Source organism: Furipterus horrens, unplaced genomic scaffold (assembly GCF_987537825.1).
Source record: "Furipterus horrens unplaced genomic scaffold, mFurHor1.1.pri manual_scaffold_3, whole genome shotgun sequence".
Lineage (NCBI taxonomy): Eukaryota > Metazoa > Chordata > Mammalia > Chiroptera > Furipteridae > Furipterus > Furipterus horrens.
Window position 1 is genome coordinate 156,385,777 of NW_028327173.1, and position 19,806 is coordinate 156,405,582.

The window sequence follows — 19,806 nt, forward strand, 5'->3', positions numbered from 1 at the left end:
GGTATAATTTATTATTTGGCATAAATTTGCATGATTACTATTTATCACCAGGACTATTATAATTTTACATATCCTTGAGAAAAACTTGTTATTATTCAGTAAAGAACAATTTCTAGAACACTAAGACTGTTTAAATTATTACATTACAGAAAAAAAATCTCATTTTCATATTCTTATAGAGCCATTCAACCCTGCTATACAATATGGGCCTCACTCAATTGCTAGAGTATACTATATGCTATGTTTATTACATAAAACCAAAATTTGATGTACATTATGCTTGAAATTCTGGAGTAGGGGTACAGATGATGAAATTTGAACTATTTCAAAATAAACTCACTGTTTTAAAGTCTGAAAGAATGAAGTTTCTTCACTCAATAAACTTTAATTAATAGAAACTTTGTAAAGTACCTATTATATGACAAATATTATATTAGACACTAACAACTTGCTAAATTTCTTGATAAAAATTTAATGTTATTATAATTTAGGAGAGATAAGGGGTGCTAAGTAGAGAAAAGTTTATTTGCCTGCTATTGGCTTAATAGCTGCTAGAATTATTAACTGGCAGAATATCAGTGCCCACAGGACTGCGAGGCCTACACATCTTTCAAGATAGAATACACCTGTAGAATAATTATCACATCATCAGCTTAATAGCTCTTTACTATTTGTATACAACCTATCACTTCACCCACTCCTATCAAGAGTCACCTAACCAAGAATATTAATAGGAAATTGTAGGCAAGCCTTGTATAAAAGGATAAGAATATTCGGAGATTGTAAAATATATTAAAAGACATTTAATAAAGTAATTAAATCCCTTACTCTTCCATGTTGGTTAGAACACTCCACACAGCTGACTTGGATGTTTCCATGCTTAGCACCAGGAATGATCTGCACACATTCAAAGTCACTTGCCAGAATAACAATATCACAGCCTGATCCATATGCCTAAAAAAAAGTTTCACAATATGTAAGATATGTAACTTTTGAATTATTATTATATAATAGTTTAGCTTAGATTTTGTTGCCATTGTAAGGTATACTTCAACATATTTTACGAAAAGTTAATGTAAAAAAATTAATATCAATTTCTAAATAAGAACATTACAAGCCACATAAAAAATGGGGTAATGACACCCCCACACATTATCATTCAACAACGGCTACTAACAGGAAAAGCGTTCTCTTTCAGTTCTTAAACACTAGAGCTTCTGTCCTGCAGGTCATGAATCATTCTGTTAAGAGCTTCTCTCCAAAGCTCATCTCAGTAAACCCTAAAGAATACAACCTCCATCCGAAAGTAAGAAGGCATTGAAGGCTACAACTATGTTTCCAGGGTTCAAACCAGGCTTGAAAAAGATAGAAATCAGATGCATTTTCCAACACAATTCCACATGGCTTAAAGAGCTAGTTAAATAGACATGACACCCCAAGACAGAATTACACGCACTAAGGCAAAGACTAAATTTAAACTCAACTAAAGTGAATCCATGATGCGGCCTGCCTGCTCCCTCCCCACAATCTTACCAGGCACATGAAAGAGGAAATAAACCCGAAGTGGTTTCTCTCTTTCTCTCTCACTCACACACTCATACACACACACACACACACAGTTAAAGAAAATAAAATATAAACCGACATAAAATGTTGGCAAATAGAACTATGTGGTCTGGAGAATAAAATATAACACAAAATTGGGTCCTGGAAAATTCCCTTGTTCAACATAACTATAAAGACTAAAACCACATATTTCCTTCTATTGCCAAACTTTCTGGTGTATACTATTCCTGTTTTGCAACTCTGTAAATTTTATGAAGACGTAAGGGACAGAGGGTGGCAACATTTTTTTCTTCCAAACTCGCCTTAAGATTAAAGTATTCAAAACAACCTAACAATCTAATTCTCAATGAAAACGCTGCATTAAAAGCAACATAAGTATAAAATTTACAAGATATTATTTTTTCTCACTAATTCTACATCCTTAAGCAATATGATCACATTCTACAAAATGTAGATATCCAATAATCAGGGCTGACAAGTCCGGACATCTAAGTCAGTGACCTATGCCCTGAAGAGGTCCACATATGGCTGTTAATCTTTAAAATTGTATTATATAAATAATCTAAACCTTGAACAACATTTCACAATTTCCAAAGTGCTAATCTCAGTAAAGTGGATTGATGGAAAGAGCAGACTTCATCTAGTTTGGAATTACAAACCCGAAGTTTTTAATTATGGTTCTGCAGTACTGTGTGATCTTAAGCAAGTTGCTTAAGCCCTCTGAGCATTTTTTCTTGTGGCAAAATGGAAAAAAGTACCTAAGGACAATGGTAAAAATTAAAACAGAAAAATCTATTTGCATAGTACTTAGTACACATCATTCAAGTAAGAAACAAAGGCACAATATCCCAAACCTGGGCCAGGGGCTGGGGATACAAACCACAAGATGTGGTCCCAGTGTGCCTAATGGGAAGATGAGCAAGTGAATCCCAATCACAACTACACAGCAAACTGCCATGACAGAAATATCTACAAAATACTAGCAAAAGACAGAAGGGCCTCAGTAAATGTTATATTACCCCTTCTTCAATCTTTGCAGCGAATTTGAAAGATATGTTCATTATCATTGTAATATAAAATTTCAAGTTCATTCATTTGCCCAAGATCTCAGTCAGTAAAGCTATTCAAACTCAGGTCATTCTCTTTCCCCCAACACTTATTATCAAAAGACATAAAATATTTCATTTAATTATTAGTGTACTTCTCTAAAAATGGGCCATCCCTAGCAACTGTTACTATAGATAGACTCTTACTGCTCAGTCATTAAAAAGGATGTTTACTCTTCCCTAGATATTCATAGTTGCCAGACGTTTTCCAGAAGTGATGCACCATACTCCTTACCTGTAGGGAATCTTACCATTTTTCTGATCCCGCAATAGTTCTCAAACCCGGCTGCATCAAAATCATCTAGGGAACTTGTTAAATAAACAGATTGCTTGGTCCCACCCCAAACTTCCTAAATCAGAATTGTCATGGATAAAAGAATTAGGCAAATAATCTATCAAAATTTAAATACAATATACAGGTAACCCCCGTAAAACACGGCTGTTAGGTTCCTAACAAATGCTGTGTTATGCGAATCTGTGTTATACGAAACAGAACTAGTACAAAAAGGGGGGTTAGGTTCCAAAAATTTAAAAAACATACTATTATACTTTTATAATTAAGAGACATATGTTTATTAAAGCAATTTTCATCAAAAGTATTACATACTAATATGAATTAAGTAATGTTTTCTTCGTCATCACTACTAAGCTCCATTAACCGAATGCATTTTCTTTTTGACAAGATAGCCTCATCCTCTGAACTTTCTTCAGCACTATCTTGATTTCTATGCTCTTTTTGCAAAAAATCTGTTATTTTAGATTGCTTGCTTTTAGCTGAGAGATCTTTATAAATTTCATTATAAAGCACTTTTGAAGTTCTCTCTTAAATTTTGTGCTCCTTTCAGTGCAAAGATCTTCTTTTAAGAAATACCACTCTGTTTGGCTAAGTCTAGGCCTTCCTTTACACTTTTTAGAGCAAACTGTTTAACTTCTTTGTTTTCATCAGTGCTATCGTCCCCTAAGCTATCTTGGCACATTCCAGATGTCATTTCCACCAAAATTGCTTCATCAGTTTCTTCTTCCACCAGCAATTCTTGTCATGTCGTGTTAGAGCGAAACTGTGTTATAGAAGTACCCTGTTACGCGGGAGTTTTCCCCAATTCTCTAACCATGTTAGCGTGAAACTACATTATAGAAGTACCATGTTATATGGGGGTTTCCCCAATTCTCTAGCTGTGTTAGAGTAAAACCGTGTTATAGAAGTACCATGTTATATGGGGGATACCTGTACTCTTGGAGCAAATAAATCCTATTTCACTCTATAAGCATATTTATAAAAGTTTGCCAAAAAATATATAGAAGAATTTTCGCTACCTTATTATTTATAATAGCAAAAACTGAAAATAATAATACAACCCATCAGTACGGGAATGGTTAAATTACTATATAGCCTTACACTGGAATACATGCAGCTACTAAAAGTTTAGAGACCAACTGTCTAAAATGGTCTCAAATCCCTTATCAAACTAGTAATTACCAACATAATAGAACAATTACATCTGGTACTGGTTTCCTGTCAAACTACACTTAGGCAATGCCTGCCATTTTATATAATATCCAGGGTCACAGCTAGAACAGAACCCCCTAAACTACTACTGTACACTAAGAGCTTGCAAAAATACAGAGGAATACTATTATTATTCTTTGCTTTCTCTAAAGAGTCTACGGTACAAATAACCCAAGTGTGGAAGAACAAGGGACTCATAATCAGTCAGTATTGAATCACATGCATATAACTGAAGGCTCATAAGATTTCAATGATTTATATAAACATGTGTTTAATGTCTACCTGATTCCCAATACTGAACAGTCCAACAGAACAAGGACATGTCCTTGTTTACCACTGTAGTCCTAGCACCTGGCACATAAGCAGCGCTCAGTAAATGTCTGTATAACAAACGATTCAAAATTTTCCTAATGTCAGGCTCCAGAAACCTAAGTACCCAGACTCTTGGTCAAAGAACATGGAGTTCAGACAGATGACATAACCTAATAATTTGTCCAAGTCTATGACAATAGCTATAATAAGATATTTTGGCTGATTTTTGCAGTCTAACAGTATCATGAACTTAGAAGGCCTACCAGAAAGGCCTTCTAAGCATTTCTTAATAATTTACCATTTATTGACTACCTACTACAATCAGGCAGTTTGCTAAGGTCTTTATGAACATTATATCTTCACAGGCCCCCTTTTAAAGATGGAGAAAGTGAGGCTCAGAAAGGATAAGTAATTTGCCTAACTTCATAGGAGGATTCATTTGCTTCTTTCCATTGCAACACCCCACACTTCTATTCCATAGATGTCTTATTAGTGCTAGAAGGTCCATGTTCAGCTTTGTAATGCCAAGATATTTACCACAGCACCTCACCCATAGTAAGCCCTCAGTAAACACCAATAGCTGCGAAGGTTTATACAAAATCTATAATTACTCAAGAGATTACCATTGTCTCAACTTTTGGTCAAAAGCAAATTTGTTCCACCCTTCTTTTTCAGAATTCAGTTTAACCAGAGGAAGAATTAATAGTGCAGGAGAAAGAGAGTGCTCAATGAGACTGAAAAGCAAATACTAAAATGACCCAGAAAGTATGGGATGTGGAATCCTTTGTACTAGATAAATTAAATATCTTTGACTTAGCTGAGGATAAACTGACTACTCCACATGTGGGAGACAGGCCACAGAATATCACAGGGAAGCAGAAAAAAAGGGTACCAACTAACACTTTCCTGAAGTAAATGGAATTCCTTAACCAGGTTGTCCTCCTTTGGGTTCCTGCTAAAACTGCCCCTGTGCCACGGCACCATATAAGTGTCTTGCATTTACAACAGTACTGACCTACAAAATGCTTTATTTCAAAGATAAGGAGTTTGGCCCAAATACACAGGTAAGGCCCAAGAAAAGAGGGAGAGTCACAAAAACACCCTTTCCTTCCATTCATGTGGGAGGATTTTTATTGCAGAAGGACTGAGCTGTCCTTATGATGATAAAAAAATGAATAACTAGCTAACAATAACTCACAGCTAAGGGACAATCCTGTACTGTGAGCTCAAAAATCAATGACATGCTTTAAAAATATTAATCCTCACTTGTTTTAGTCTTATTTTTGGAGACCAAATTCATCCAATTAGGAAAGAGAAAAGTTACCTCTGCTTTGAGCAATGATTCTAACAACTGGAGTGTAATGGACGTAAGTCACAGATGGTCTCAGGTTTCTAAACTCCTGGAAATTATATATAAAGTCACATGAATGTACTTGTTTTCTGTGGGTCCACAGATCTCATTATTAGTTTGTCTAAAAGAATCTCTTCCTTAGACAAAGTGTGTCATATTATCTCACAATAATTATACAGCAGCTAAAAACGAGTATTTGTTATTATCAAGGTCCTTTTCTGTTTTTAGTTGTGATATCAAAAACTTCATTAGAAGAGCCCTGCCAATTAGTTGAGGTTGAAAAACAAAGTAACCCCCCCCTTTTTTTTACCTCATTAAAATGTTACCCTTGATGGAAAGAAATTAAGTATCTTCTAAAGTCATAAAGTATATACTATCATTATCTTAATAAAGATATTGTTGCCTTCTCCAGTGTTCAATGTTATTGTGAATAATGACTAAGCGTATCCAAATAGTCATATCACACTCTTTGTGTTCTCTAACTTCAGTTTCCTATATAATTACCTTGACTACACAACTTTCAGAAAAGCAAACAATACTAGTATTCTACAAGCACCGTTCTAATTTATCAAATTTCCTTTAAGTCTTAGATAAATTAAAGTGTAGATAAAGAAATAAAATCTTTTTTAAATCTTATGGAAACATGACCTTTCCTATAAAAATTCAGAATACAAATAGGTCAATTATATTGGCATTCTCTAAGGAGCAGCTAGATGCTTTACCATCCTAGTAGTTTGAGGCCACTGACAACCACTGACAGATACCTAAATTTAAAAGAAAAGAAAAGCACTAATGACTCAAGAGGTATAAAGTATGTTGCAAGGTTTGTCTCCTTTAACAAGGTGTAATCTTACCAAGACTACTCTACACCTAAGAGGGAGTTTTGACTCACATAAATATGTTCACTCCTCTACATGAGAGCATATGATAAAAATTAAGAAAAATAATTACTAAAAATAAGCACTTATTGAAAGCCTACTGGATAACAGGTATAGTACTATGCATTCCTTGTCTTTCTTTCAATCTTAGAAGCTGGTTATTCGTCGGCAGCCGTCCGTCTCGAGAGACAATGGTGTAGCTTCTTAAGAGTCTATCTGCACCGCCGAGAATGGCTGTGCAGTCCAACTCGGGAGTGACACGGCATCTGTCTCCTCCCGTGTTGAATCGACATCTTGTGATGATGCTGGAGTGTCCTCTCCAGTGAAGCTGAAGCTACAGAGCCTGGGCAGGGTGATATGGAGGGTCTGCTGTTGCCCATGCAGCAGACCCCCCCTCTCTTCGCAGCTGAAGGGTCCAAGGGAAAGACGAAGTCAATCAGCTTGGCTTCAGGTGCGCCGCAGGAGTTGCCGGTATTGACTACAACGTCAAACCGCCTTAGGGACTCCGGCTCCGGATTTTCTGTCGGGGTTTACTCCCTTAGCCTTTCCCCTGAAGAGGTATGCCGCAAGGCAGCGGAGGTTTTTTGGAGTCAGAGTTTTCCTTCTCTGATGTGCCCTGACTGGAAGATCGAACCAGCGACACTTAGCTCGCAGGCCGACGCTCAATCCACTGAGCCAAACCAGCCACTTAAATATAAGGGAATGAAAGTTCATGTGATTTAATCAAAGTCATAAAGTAACCACATGCTGAGGTGCAAATACAGGTTTCTTTACACTGTTTTATCCACTTAAATAATGACCATCTTCTATAGTTTTGTTTTCCATTGCTCAAATTTTTGTTCTTCTTATTGGTTAATTACATAAATTCATTTAAATTCTTCATTTCTGCTGTAATCTTTGCTTTATTCACAAAAAGCTAAAGAGAAGACAGGGTTATCTGGACTTCAATGGTATTTTGGTTGTGCCAAGTAATCTTGAGAAAATACTCTTAGAAGGCCAGTGCTGACCAATGAAAAATCCTACAACCAAGAAAACAAAGCAGATTAACAAAAATTTTCCTAGAAAATATCCTTTCCCTTTCTTTATTTTAGTTACCTAGTTAAAAATCTAACTGCTATGATGCTCTCAGAATTAAAAGTTAACTTCTAGCCCTGGCCGGGTAACTCAGTTGGTTAGAGTATCACCAACACCAGGTCAGGGCACATACAAGAATCAATCAATGAATAAGTAAATGAGTGGAACAAAGATCAATGTTTCTCTTCCTCTCTTTCTCTCTCTCGCTCTCTCTCTCTCTCTCTCTCTCTGTGTCTCTCTCTTTTTCTCTCTCCACCCCCACCACCACCACCCTCTAAAATCAATAAAAATCAATAAATAAAATGGACAAATAGGTTTCCCTATTAATCTAGAGTTTCCATATATTACTTACCCATTAAAACCATCTGAAGGTAAATAAACCATTTTAAATGTTTAATTTTATGTTTTCAGTAACAAGATTTTTTTTATGGAGAAAATAACACACATACTTAAAATTTAAAAACTACATAGAAAAATTAAGCCACCTTTGTAGCCTTGACCATCTCTTCTCATTCTCAAGGAGCAATCACTTAAAAGTTACCTATGAACCCTTCCTGAAATGTTTAGTGTACATACAAGTATCTGTGTATAAATCTTTATGTAACATAAAGGGATTATGCTATACACAATTCTGTAACTTTTTTCCACTTAATTAAGTATATTGAAATTTTTCCATATCAGCAAAGAAGGAATTACCCCATTCCTCTTAATTGTTGCATAGTATTCTATTTTGTGGTTCTGTCATAATTTAGGTTGTTTCCAGGCTTTTACCATTGAAGCAAAAAATTCTTCAATAAACATCTCTATATAAAACATATTATGCATTATATTATGCATATGTGTGCAAGTATACCATAGGATAAATTCTAAGACACAATTTGATGGCTCAGGGATTAAAATTTAACAACAACTGCAAACTGGCCTCCAAAAAGATCATACTTCCCGTGTGTATAAAAGTATCTATTTCTCCACTTTCTCACTAAACCTGATCATTATCAAATGTTTTAATCTTTCCAAGCCAACAAAACCTGGAAGTTCCCTGTTGTTTTCATTTGTATTTTTATTAGGAAGAATGCTGAGCATCTTTTCATTATTGATCAGCCATTTATATTTACTTCTCTACAAACTGTTATTCATGTTATTGGTCCATTTTTAACTGGGTCTTTAGTCTTGTTTGTTCTAAATTATTTAAGAGCACTTTATAGAACTCACTCTTGGTCATATATAGCTAACAAGTTGTCTTTCTATACATATCTACACATAAAGTCAAACCCTTACCATTATCAACTTCTGCCTAGCACCATCCACGCCCCCAAATAAATGTATCTCCTATCATTAAGATACATCTGCACGACAGTCAGAAAAGCGGGGAGAAGGTAGTAGTAGTTAAATAAGTAGCTCTTCTTTCCACATGACTAAGAATACACTTTACTGATACAACTCACTCTAATAGCCTAATAGCCATTCAAGAATGCCAAATGAGCATAATAAATAAATGAGAAACTAATTGGTATTCAAAAAGCTTAGAGCAAAAAAAAATTAACCCAAATTAACAACAGGTGGAGCAACATCAGAAATGATCTAATAATGACTACATGTGTAGTAACCAAGGGGACTATTCCTTTCAGAAAACAACTCACATCAGGAATTGCAGGATTAACAGACTACTTATAAGCAACAGTAGAAAAAAAGCAAAGCTGCAAGTGGTATGCTGAGTGAAAGATAAGACAAAGCTTAATATGTAAAAACAAAAATCTCTCACCAGAAAAAAAGAAAAATTTTTAAATATATTACAAGTGTTTGTGATTAAGTGATAAGACACAAAATGAATTTTTTAAATTATTTATTTATTTATTTATTTTTAGAGAGAGGGGAAAGGAGAAAGAGAGAGAGAGAAACATCACTGTGTGGTTGCCTCTCACTCGCGCCCCCAACTGGGGACCTGATGTGCAACCTAGTCATGTGCCCTGACTGGGAATCGAACCAGCGACACTTGGCTCACAGGCCGAGGCTCTATCCACTAAGCCACAGCAGACAGGGCTCAAAACGATTTTTAATTTCTTCCTAACAACCTCCAAAAAGCATATTATCTTTTAAAGAAAGGACTTCCTTTAAAATTAAAACTCGAAGTTTTTTTAAAAAACTATTTTATTATTAGTCAAAAACTAGCCAGCTGGATAACTTACTAACAAAATGGAGCTATAACAAATTCTAAATACTAAAATTTAACACACACAAAAAAAAAAAAAAAAAAACCTGGCCACCAGCAGTCCAGACTAAGCCTATTCCAAAACCCTGAACAAAACATGATTTTTTTTTTCATTTACTCACGTTGGTATCATCTGAAAGGAAAATGAGACCTTGTAAAGAGAAATGTAGTAATTAATTAATTTTCTCTAATTAACCATTATAAAACCAGCTCTATGTCCAGATGGCCTACCTTCTCATTAAAAGATAGGTCTGGGAGTGGAAACCAAAAATCATCTCCCTTTTAAATATGTCAGTGCTAAGAATAGAACATTCAAAATATTAATTATCACAAATTTCTAAAGGAAATCATAGTATTACTGGTAAAAAATAAGCCCATGGACTGCCTAGCATGTATAAAAACCTAGAGTCACCTTTAAGCCTCTTATTTTTTTCTCTAAAGCTTAGACCAAATAACAATTTGCCTCATAAAGAATAATAAAGTAAAACACTACTTTTTAAAGTGGCTACTTTGAAGAAATTAAATGAACATTTTTTTAAACATTAAGTTACTAGAAACAGAAAATAAGTGACTCATTTTGTTTCTTAGTTGGTTCTTAATACATTTTACATTTGAAAGAATTGATTTTTAGAACACCCTTTAAAGATTTTGTTTATTTATGATATGTGTGTATGTGTATATATAATATATAAAATATATATAATATTATATAATTTATATATATTTTAGAGAGAGAAAGAGGAGAGAAACATTGATCAGCTGCCTCTCATGCACCCCCAACTGAGGACCTGACATGTGCCCTGACTAGGAATCAAACCAGCAACCTTTCAGTTTGCAGGCCAGCACTCAATCCATTGAGCCATACCAGCCAAGGCCATTTAAAATAATTTTAAAGTTAATAGTACACATATTATGTAACGTAGCAAAACTAATATATAATGTTTATGACAACTTCTAATTATTTTGTAACTACTAGACATTTCCAGAAAATCATTTAACCTCAATGTTGGTATTTTGAGGGAGATGATTCTGCTAGTGTTCAAAAAAAATTTCCCAAATAATATAATTAAACTATTAAGTTGTAATTAAACTTTTAATACCTTCAATATAGTGGATATAAGACATTCCTGAGACTCTAGAGGTACTAATGCCAACTATAACAATGGGGAAATCATAATCTCTCTATAGATGTCTCCTTCATCAGTCAAAGGAAAGACTGTCACTAGATCATGTCTGAGACCTCTTTTAAGTTATAAAATTGTAAGGTTGCACAAACTTGCTTCTAAAAGTCCTGAGACAAGATTAAATAATACGGTGTGTACTATTTTTTTTTTTTTTGAGGCCCACCCATATTGGGGAATCTGCTTTATTCAACTCACCTATTCAAATGTTAATATCACCCCCCAAAAAACCCTCACAGACACACCTAGAATGAACCTTGACCAAATTTGGCACCCCAGTAAAGTGACACATAAAATTAACTATCAGTTGTGCACTATTTTATATAGAGCTCAACTTAGTATTTTTTTATTCTGTGACTTTTTTTATCAAGTGACAGGAGGCAGGGGCTCCAGAATAATGACCAGTGGCTAACAGCCAGCTGGAAAGAGGAGATATGCTAATCAAAATCCACTCCAGGGAACTTAAACTAAGACACCCAGAGTTAGCAGAAAGAGTTGAGCTGAAAAGTCATGAATATTCAGAAATAAGACTGCTATTAAGAACCATGTGCAATTTGAAATTAAAACCACCAGTTTAAAAAGCTAATGGATCAGATATCCAAAAATAAGAGCAAGCTCATGAGAAAACAAGTATAGTATATAAAATCCCCAAGAAAAGGCAGTCTTGATTCTACCAGCTTTTTAGGTCCAATCATTCTGAAGTCCAACTGTCCTTCCTTGATGGTGTATCCAATGTCCTTAAATAAACCTTGTTTTTAAGTTTAGTTCATCTGTCCCTTGCCCTGACGAGAGCCAAAACCAGTACTATGATTGAGGATATTCAGAGCAGGACTGCAAAGAAAATGCAGAACTGTCCATGATATTAAGAGTAGGGAATGCAATGAGGATGCAAGGATGGAAAGCTAGCGAAAACAGGTATTAAAGCAGCCATGGATGATCCCTCGGGACCCAGAATACATTCCTAGAGAGAGTAATGCTTTGGAGCACTGGATAGCCAAATGTAGTTTTTTCAGCCTTAAATAAAGAATGCAAAAAAGCAATGAGCAAGAAGAGTGCACCTGTCACTCTCATTTACTCGAGTATATAACCATATGGTTTTTCTGTAAAACAACTGAGTATGAATTAAGAGGCTATAGAGAGATTTAAGTACTTTGATTCATCAAGTCCATTTTTAGGGTTCTATCCTCAGAAAACATTCAGATACACAAACAAACATCACAACTAGTACTAAAATGCTTATTGCATTTTTTAAAAATAATTTTTTAGATGGGAACCACCTAAACATCCCATTCTAGGAAAATTATGCTTTATCATGTCACATATACTATCCACCTTACTCACAGACAATGTCTAGGCAAGAAGACTGTTCCCACCCAGTCCTTCTGAAAGAACAGCCTTGGCAGACACATGACCAACACCCACTGCAGACAACTGATAGGACCAGAGTTTAACACCTAACTCCAAAGACCATGAATTTCATAGCAAAAGCTATAGGCTAGCCAGCACAGGTGTTGAAATTATCAAAGACTTCCAGTCAAGATGGAGGCATAGGAAAACACAGCTTGCCTCTTTGCACAACCACAGAAAAAATTATAATAGACTACAAAACAAACGTGATCCAGAATCATTAGAAAACTGAGCTGTATGGAAGTACGACAATCAAGCAATTAAAGAAGTCACATTCACCCAGACGGGTAGGAGGGGCAGAGATGCGTGGAGACGCAGAACAGGTGGTCCCATACCCACGTGTGGTAGATAAAAGTTGGGAGGGATACCTCAGGAGCAAGGGATCCCAGACCACCCAGTCCAGGGTTCCAGTACCAAGAATATAAGTGGCCCATAACTTCTGGCTGTAAAAACCAGTGGGGGTTGAGGCAGAAGGAACTGCGGGATTCTCAGCCATCTCTGCTTAAAGGTCCCACAACACACTTAGGACTTATACAAACTCACTCCCTCTGGGCTCCAGCACCAAAGGAGCAGCTGGAAGGGACACCAGTGGAATATGGGGAGAAACTGAAGTGTCTGGCACCAGAGCAAGTGCTGGGGGACACCTTCCTCCCAGATAAAACTCCAGAGGCCAGGCAGTGGCATTGTCCCTTTTCTGAGCCCTCCCCCACACAGAGCCATAAAGCTGCAAAACCATATCAGAGACTGTCAATTTAATTCATATGGGTTGCCCCGCCCAGGCAATTACCTAAGGCTCCACCCCATCCAACTTACCCGTGCACTTTTCTATCACAGGCCATGCTACTAAGATAGGGGAGTCAAAGTAGCTCTACCTAATACATAGAAACAAACACAGGGAGGCTGCCAAAATGATAAGACAAAGAAACATGGCCCAAATGAAAGAAGAGAACAAAACTCCATAAAAAGAACTAAACAAAATGGAGATAATCAATCAATCAGATGCAGAGTTCAAAACACTGGGTATTAGGATGCTCCATTGGGTACTTCAACAGCATAAAAAAGACCCAGGCAGAAATGAAGGCTACACTAAGTGAAATAAAGAAAAACTTACAGGGAACCAACAGTGGAGTGAATAAAGCCGAGAATCAAATCAATGACTTGGGTACACCTGGCTGGTGTGGCTCAGTGGATTGATCTCCAGCCTGCAAACCAAAAGGTCACTGGTTCGATTCCCAGTCAGGGCACATGCCTGGGTTGTAGGCCAGGTCCCCAGTTGGGAACATGCAAAAGGCACCCATTCAATGTTTCTCTTGCACATCAATGTTTTTCTCCCTCTCTTTCTCCCTCCCTTCCTCTCTCTCTAAAAATAAATAAAATACTTTTATTTAAAAGTTACAAGATAAAATAAATAAAATGGCAATAAACTCACAACTATCAACACTGAATATAAAAAACAGCCTAAGCAAACAAGCAGAACAGAAACAGAATCATAGATATGGAGGTCATTTGGAGGCTTATCAGTTAGGAGGAGGAAGGGGAAGAATGGGGGGAAAGGTGCAGGGATTAAGAAGTACAAATTGATAGGTAAAGAACAGAAAGGGGGATGTTAAGAACAGTATAGGAAATGGAGTACCCAAAGAACTTAAAAGCATGACCCATGGACATGAACTAAGGGGGAGATAGCTAAAGGGAATGGGGGGTAGTGGGTTGAGAGGGACAAAGGAGGAAAGTTGGGACAACTGTAATAGCATAATCAATAAAAATATATTTTAAAAAGAAATTATCAAAGACATTAAAGTGGCTAGTATAAAAATTCTTGAAAAAGTATATAGGTGAACATGGTGAACAACAGTCCTTTAACTATGAAAGAAATCAAATGTGTAGTTAAAAACCTTCTGAAAAAGAAAACTCCAGGCCCAGATGGCAAAATCTACTAACATTTACAGAATAAAGAACACCAATTCTACATAATCCCTGACAGAAACAGAAAAGGAAGAAATACTTCAAAACTCATTTTATAAAACCTATATTACAATGATACCAAAATCAAATTAAAACAAAAGGGAATATCCTTAATGAACACAGACACAAAAATGCTCAATAAAATATAAGCAAGTCAAATCCAGCCATATGTTAAAAAAAAATACACACCATAACAGAGTGGGGCTTACACCAGTAATACAAAGTGATTCAATTTGCAAAACTCAATGTCATCCGCCATATTAACAGTCTAAAAAAAAAAAAACATGACCTTATCAATCAATGAAGAAAAACATTTGACAATATTCAAGATCTCTTCATCATAAAAACTTTCCTCAAAAAAAGAAAGAAAAGAAAACATTCTCAACCTAAAAGGCATCTACAAAAAACCAAAACCAATGCCTTACCACTAGTCAGTGCAATAAGTCGTCGGCAGCCGTCCGTCTCGAGAGACGATGGTGTAGCTTCTTAAGAGTCTATCTGCACCGCCGAGAATGGCTGTGCAGTCCGACTCGGGAGTGACACCGTATCTGTCTCCTCCCGTGTTGAATCGACATCTCGCGATGACGCTGGAGTGTCCTCTCCAGTGAAGCTGAAGCTACAGAGCCTGGGCAGGGTGATATGGAGGGTCTGCTGTTGCCCATGCAGCAGACCCCCCCTCTCTTCGCAGCTGAAGGGTCCAAGGGAAAGACGGAGTCAATACAGCTTGGCTTCAGGTGCGCCGCAGGAGTTGCCGGTGTTGACTACAACGTCAAACCGCCTTAGGGACTCCGGCTCCGGATTTTCTGTCGGGGTTTACTCCCTTAGCCTTTCCCCTGAAGAGGTATGCCGCAAGGCAGCGGAGGTTTTTTGGAGTCAGAGTTTTCCTTCTCTAGTGCAATAAGTACAATAAAGCAAATGAGACATGCCAGAGTAGAGGTTTAGCAAATGGATTAGAAGAAACCATCCAAAATGCTGCAGAGAAGGATAAAAACAAAATACAGAAGAGAAGGCATTAGACATAGAAATAGAGTAAGAAGTCTAATATATGTTTAATACACAGTCAGTGCACTTACACAAACCTAGATGGTCTAGCCTACTACACACCTAGGGTATATGGTTTAGCTTATTGCTCCTAGACTACAAGCCTGTACACATGTAACTGCACAAAACAACACAAGATTACATACAAAACAACGTAAGATTAAATCAAAAACAAGAGAAAATGATGCAATCAAGAGAAGCAGTAAACACAAGATGTATGAGGCTACTGCCAGTGTAGAAAGGCACACTGTTTACAGCAACCATTTTTTACAAGTAGAAAAGGTACACTCTAAAATTACAACAGAATAGTAAGTACATATACAAACCAATAACATAGCTGGTTATTACCATTATCAACTCTTATGTACTGTACATAATTGTATTTATTATACTCTTACACAACTGGCAGCGCAGGTTTGTTTACATCAGCGTCACCACAAACACATAAGTAACATGCTGCCCTACAAAGTTAGGACAGTTATGACATCACTAGACAAAAGGAATTTTTCAGCTCCATTATAATTTTATGGGACCACCTTTGTACATGCAGTCAATGACCGAAATGTTGTTATGCAGTGCCTGACAACATTAGTCTCATGAGGTCAATGGGACAGAGGCAATAACTGAAGAGATATTACTGTTTTTCCAGATTTGATGAAATACATCAACTCACAGATTTAAAAATCTCAAAAGTCCCCAACAGGACTGATAAAAGAATATGCACACCTAGACACAACATAGTAAAACTCCAGAAAGGAAAAGAAAAATCTTAAAAGGAGCTAGAGAAAATAATACAACTTTCAAAGAAGCAATAGGCTGGCAACTGACTTCTCAACAGAAACAGCAGACCAGAAGACAAAGGACTGATATCATCAAGGTGCTAAGAAGAAAATACTGCCATTCTCAACCTGGCAAAAATGACTATCAAGAATAAAACAAAATAAAGACATTATCAGACAAACAAAAGGTGACATTACAACGCCAACCAAGCCACGCCAAAGGAAATTCTAAAGGTTCTCCAGGAAGAAAAATGATCCCAAATGGAATGTGAGAGATGTACGAGAGCAAAGTAATAGGAAATACAGTATGTGGCTAAATCTAAATAAGCATTGTGTAAAATAATAGTGTATTATAGGGTTTATAAATTAATAGACAATCACAGAAGAATAGATTATAAGCAAGAAGAGGGTAAAAAAACAATGTGAAGCGTTCTTATATTGTCTGGTAAGTTTATAAAACCTCATCAAACTTTGGTAAATCACATGGTAAGTGAATGCATGTTGTAATTTCTAGGGTAAAAACACACTTATAAATTATTTATGAGTTAATGATTTTAAAAAATAGTTTTGTGGTATGCAGATATAGTAGTAGGTCCTAGGAATATAAAACTTACATCCATAAATGTGTATACAGAAAGACTGGAAGGAGTTAAGTATTTGTCTCAACAAGAAACAGCAAAATTAATCCAAATAATATAGAAAGAAAAATAATAAATTAAGAATAAGAGTTAATGAAATAGAAAATAAATATATAAAATAGAGAACAGTAAAGTTAGAAGCAGGTTATTTTAAAAGATTCATAAAGTTGATAAACTTCTATTAAAGAAAATGAGAAGCCACAAATAACTAATGGCAGTAATGAGAAAAGCAGCAGCACAATAGAAGTTGCTGTGAACAATTTTAAAATAATAAATTTGGAAATCTATACAAAAGAAAATTCTTAGAGAAATAACAACCCAAAATTCATTAAGAAAAAAAGTAAAGATAAATATTCTCAAATTGGTAATATAAGCCTCCTCCATGTGCCCTCGGTCCAATTTACCAAAATGTTAAAAGGTGTTATCTCTGAATTGTACCATAACAGGTGATTTTTATCTTTCTTCTACATTTTTCAAATTATCTACATGGGCATATGTTACTTTTTAAATTTTAAGGGGGAAAGAAGGGACTGGGAGCTTTGGGTTCTAGTTTTAATTCTGCCACAGGTCTAGCTATGTAACTTTGATTAAATCCTTTAAACCCTAGATGTAAAATTCCTTTAGTAGTGCTAAACTGTAAAACATTTCATTTCATGAACCAATTTAATATAAAGACAGAAATTAATCCTACCACTTCAAAAAAATAAATTATCTTGTTTCTATATACCAACCTCATACAACTGGCACTATTAAATACTGCCAGAAAGAAGGGCTACAGTTCAACTATTCTATAACCAAAGTCGTCACTTTGGTAGATGAGCCCCAATTTAACTGGTTCATAACTTATAACAACATACACTATGTCCCCTTGTACAACAGTGCACTTTAAATGCTGGTTTGCCTTAAGAGTATACGCAATGCCTAGGCACTCTAATATTTTTTAATAAAGGAACAAGTAAGTTTGGCTAATCAAACTGCTGGGAAATGGAAACTCTTCTTCACTTTCCTTTTTACTTTCTATATTATCAACATTGTTTGAGTTGTGAGTTTTTTGAGAATGCAGATATTACATTAATAATTTTTTTAAACAAAAAATTTGAGTTCTTTAGAAGTTTTAAGAGGTTTTTTGTTTGTTTTTAAAGGTCAAATTGGACTTTTGATTACATCTATATAAAAATTTTCCCAGCATAAAATTATGATAGCCATGGTTAAATGCACCATTTGTATGTGAATTGGGACAATCTTAAAATTATTTTCCTAAGAATATTCCTTTGGTTGACTTCAGTTTACCACCAACTGCTAAAGTCATTGCCTCAATCACGTCTTTGTCAGGCTCCACAATTATCAATTCCAGGCCCAAATGAGCTGACTGTTAAAACATGTAACTCTTAAATACAGAATCACTACACTCCAGTTCCAATTTCTTATGCACTAAAGTCTTTCAAAAATCATAATGGAGGAAAATTTGAGAACTGCTTAAAGGGCAGAGTCTGTCAATTCCTTTCAATACCTTAATATACTCACTCCATCCTTGGATTAAACCAGACCAGCAAAGCTTTTACACCTGGATTGTATTACATCAGAGCTCTCTGTCCCCATCCTATAAAATTCATTTATCTAAATATGGACTAATGTCATCAACCTATAACAACAGGTATTATAAACCTATAACAATCGGTATTATAAAAAATAGCCTTATAAAAGTGGTCACTATTTTTACCCTGAGAATGTTGTATATTACTCTAAGTGCCCTTTACATTTGTTAATTTACTGCGTTGGGGTTTTTTTTTTTTTTACCCAAACCATTTTTGTTCTAGGTGCAAAATAAATAGCAATCAAGGGCAGTGATGGTACGCAGGTCTTTTTTCTGAGTGTAAAAAAAAAGAAATCACCTGAAAGTTTTGAACAAGAAACTAGTAAGATTTGATTTATATAGTCATGAGCCACATAACATTTCAATCAATAACAGACCAAATATATGATAGTGGTCCTATAAGACTATGATGGAACTGAAAAATTTCTATTGCCTAGTGATGTCGCAGCCATGGTCATAATGTCATAGCTCAACAGATTACTCATGTATTTGTATTGGAGCTGGAACAAACCTACTGCACTGTCAGTCGTATAAAAGTACAGCACATACAATTAGGTACAGTACATAATGCTTGATGATAATAAACAATTATGCTACTGGTTTATATACTTACTACACTATACTTTCATTATTAGAGTATATGCTTTCTACTTATAAAAAAATTCATGTAAAACAGTATGCCATTTACACTGGCAGCAGCCTCATGCATCTTGTGCTTACTGCGTCTCAATTGCACCATTTTTTCTTGTGCTTGATTTAATCTCCCATTGTTTTATACAGTAACAAGTGTACAGGTTTGTTGCCTAGGAGCAATTGGCTATACTATATAGGCTAAGTGTGTGGTAGGCTAGACCATCTAGGTTTGTCTGACACACTTCTCAGACTGTGTCCCTATCATTAAGTGGAATGTGACTATATTTTAATAGAATCATTCTGGTTACTATGTTGAGAATAAACTAAAGGAGGATAAAACTAAAGACAGACAAGGCAAGGAGATCTGTTAAGAGCCAAATGCCATAATCCTGGAAAGAGATGAATGTATTTTGGACCAGGGTGGTAGCAGTACAGATGATAAGAACTCGTCCAATTCTGGATGCATTTTGAAGGGATAGCCAATGTAATTTGCCAATATTAGATATGGGGTATGAATTTAAAAAGAGTGAAAGATCCCAAGGAATTGGAAAAAGAATGAAGTAGCCAT

At 35.7% G+C, this 19,806-nt stretch overlaps 1 protein-coding gene across 2 annotated transcripts in view; it reads right to left on the reverse strand.

The window, feature by feature from the left end:
• DMXL2 (Dmx like 2) overlaps positions 1 to 19,806 on the reverse strand; it is a 126,687-nt gene that overhangs the window by 99,473 nt on the left and 7,408 nt on the right. For both annotated transcript variants that reach the window (XM_090270601.1, XM_090270600.1), the window contains exon 2: positions 829 to 954. In XM_090270601.1, the coding sequence (XP_090126727.1) occupies positions 829 to 954 (126 nt within the window). The remainder of the gene's footprint in view (positions 1 to 828; positions 955 to 19,806) is intronic.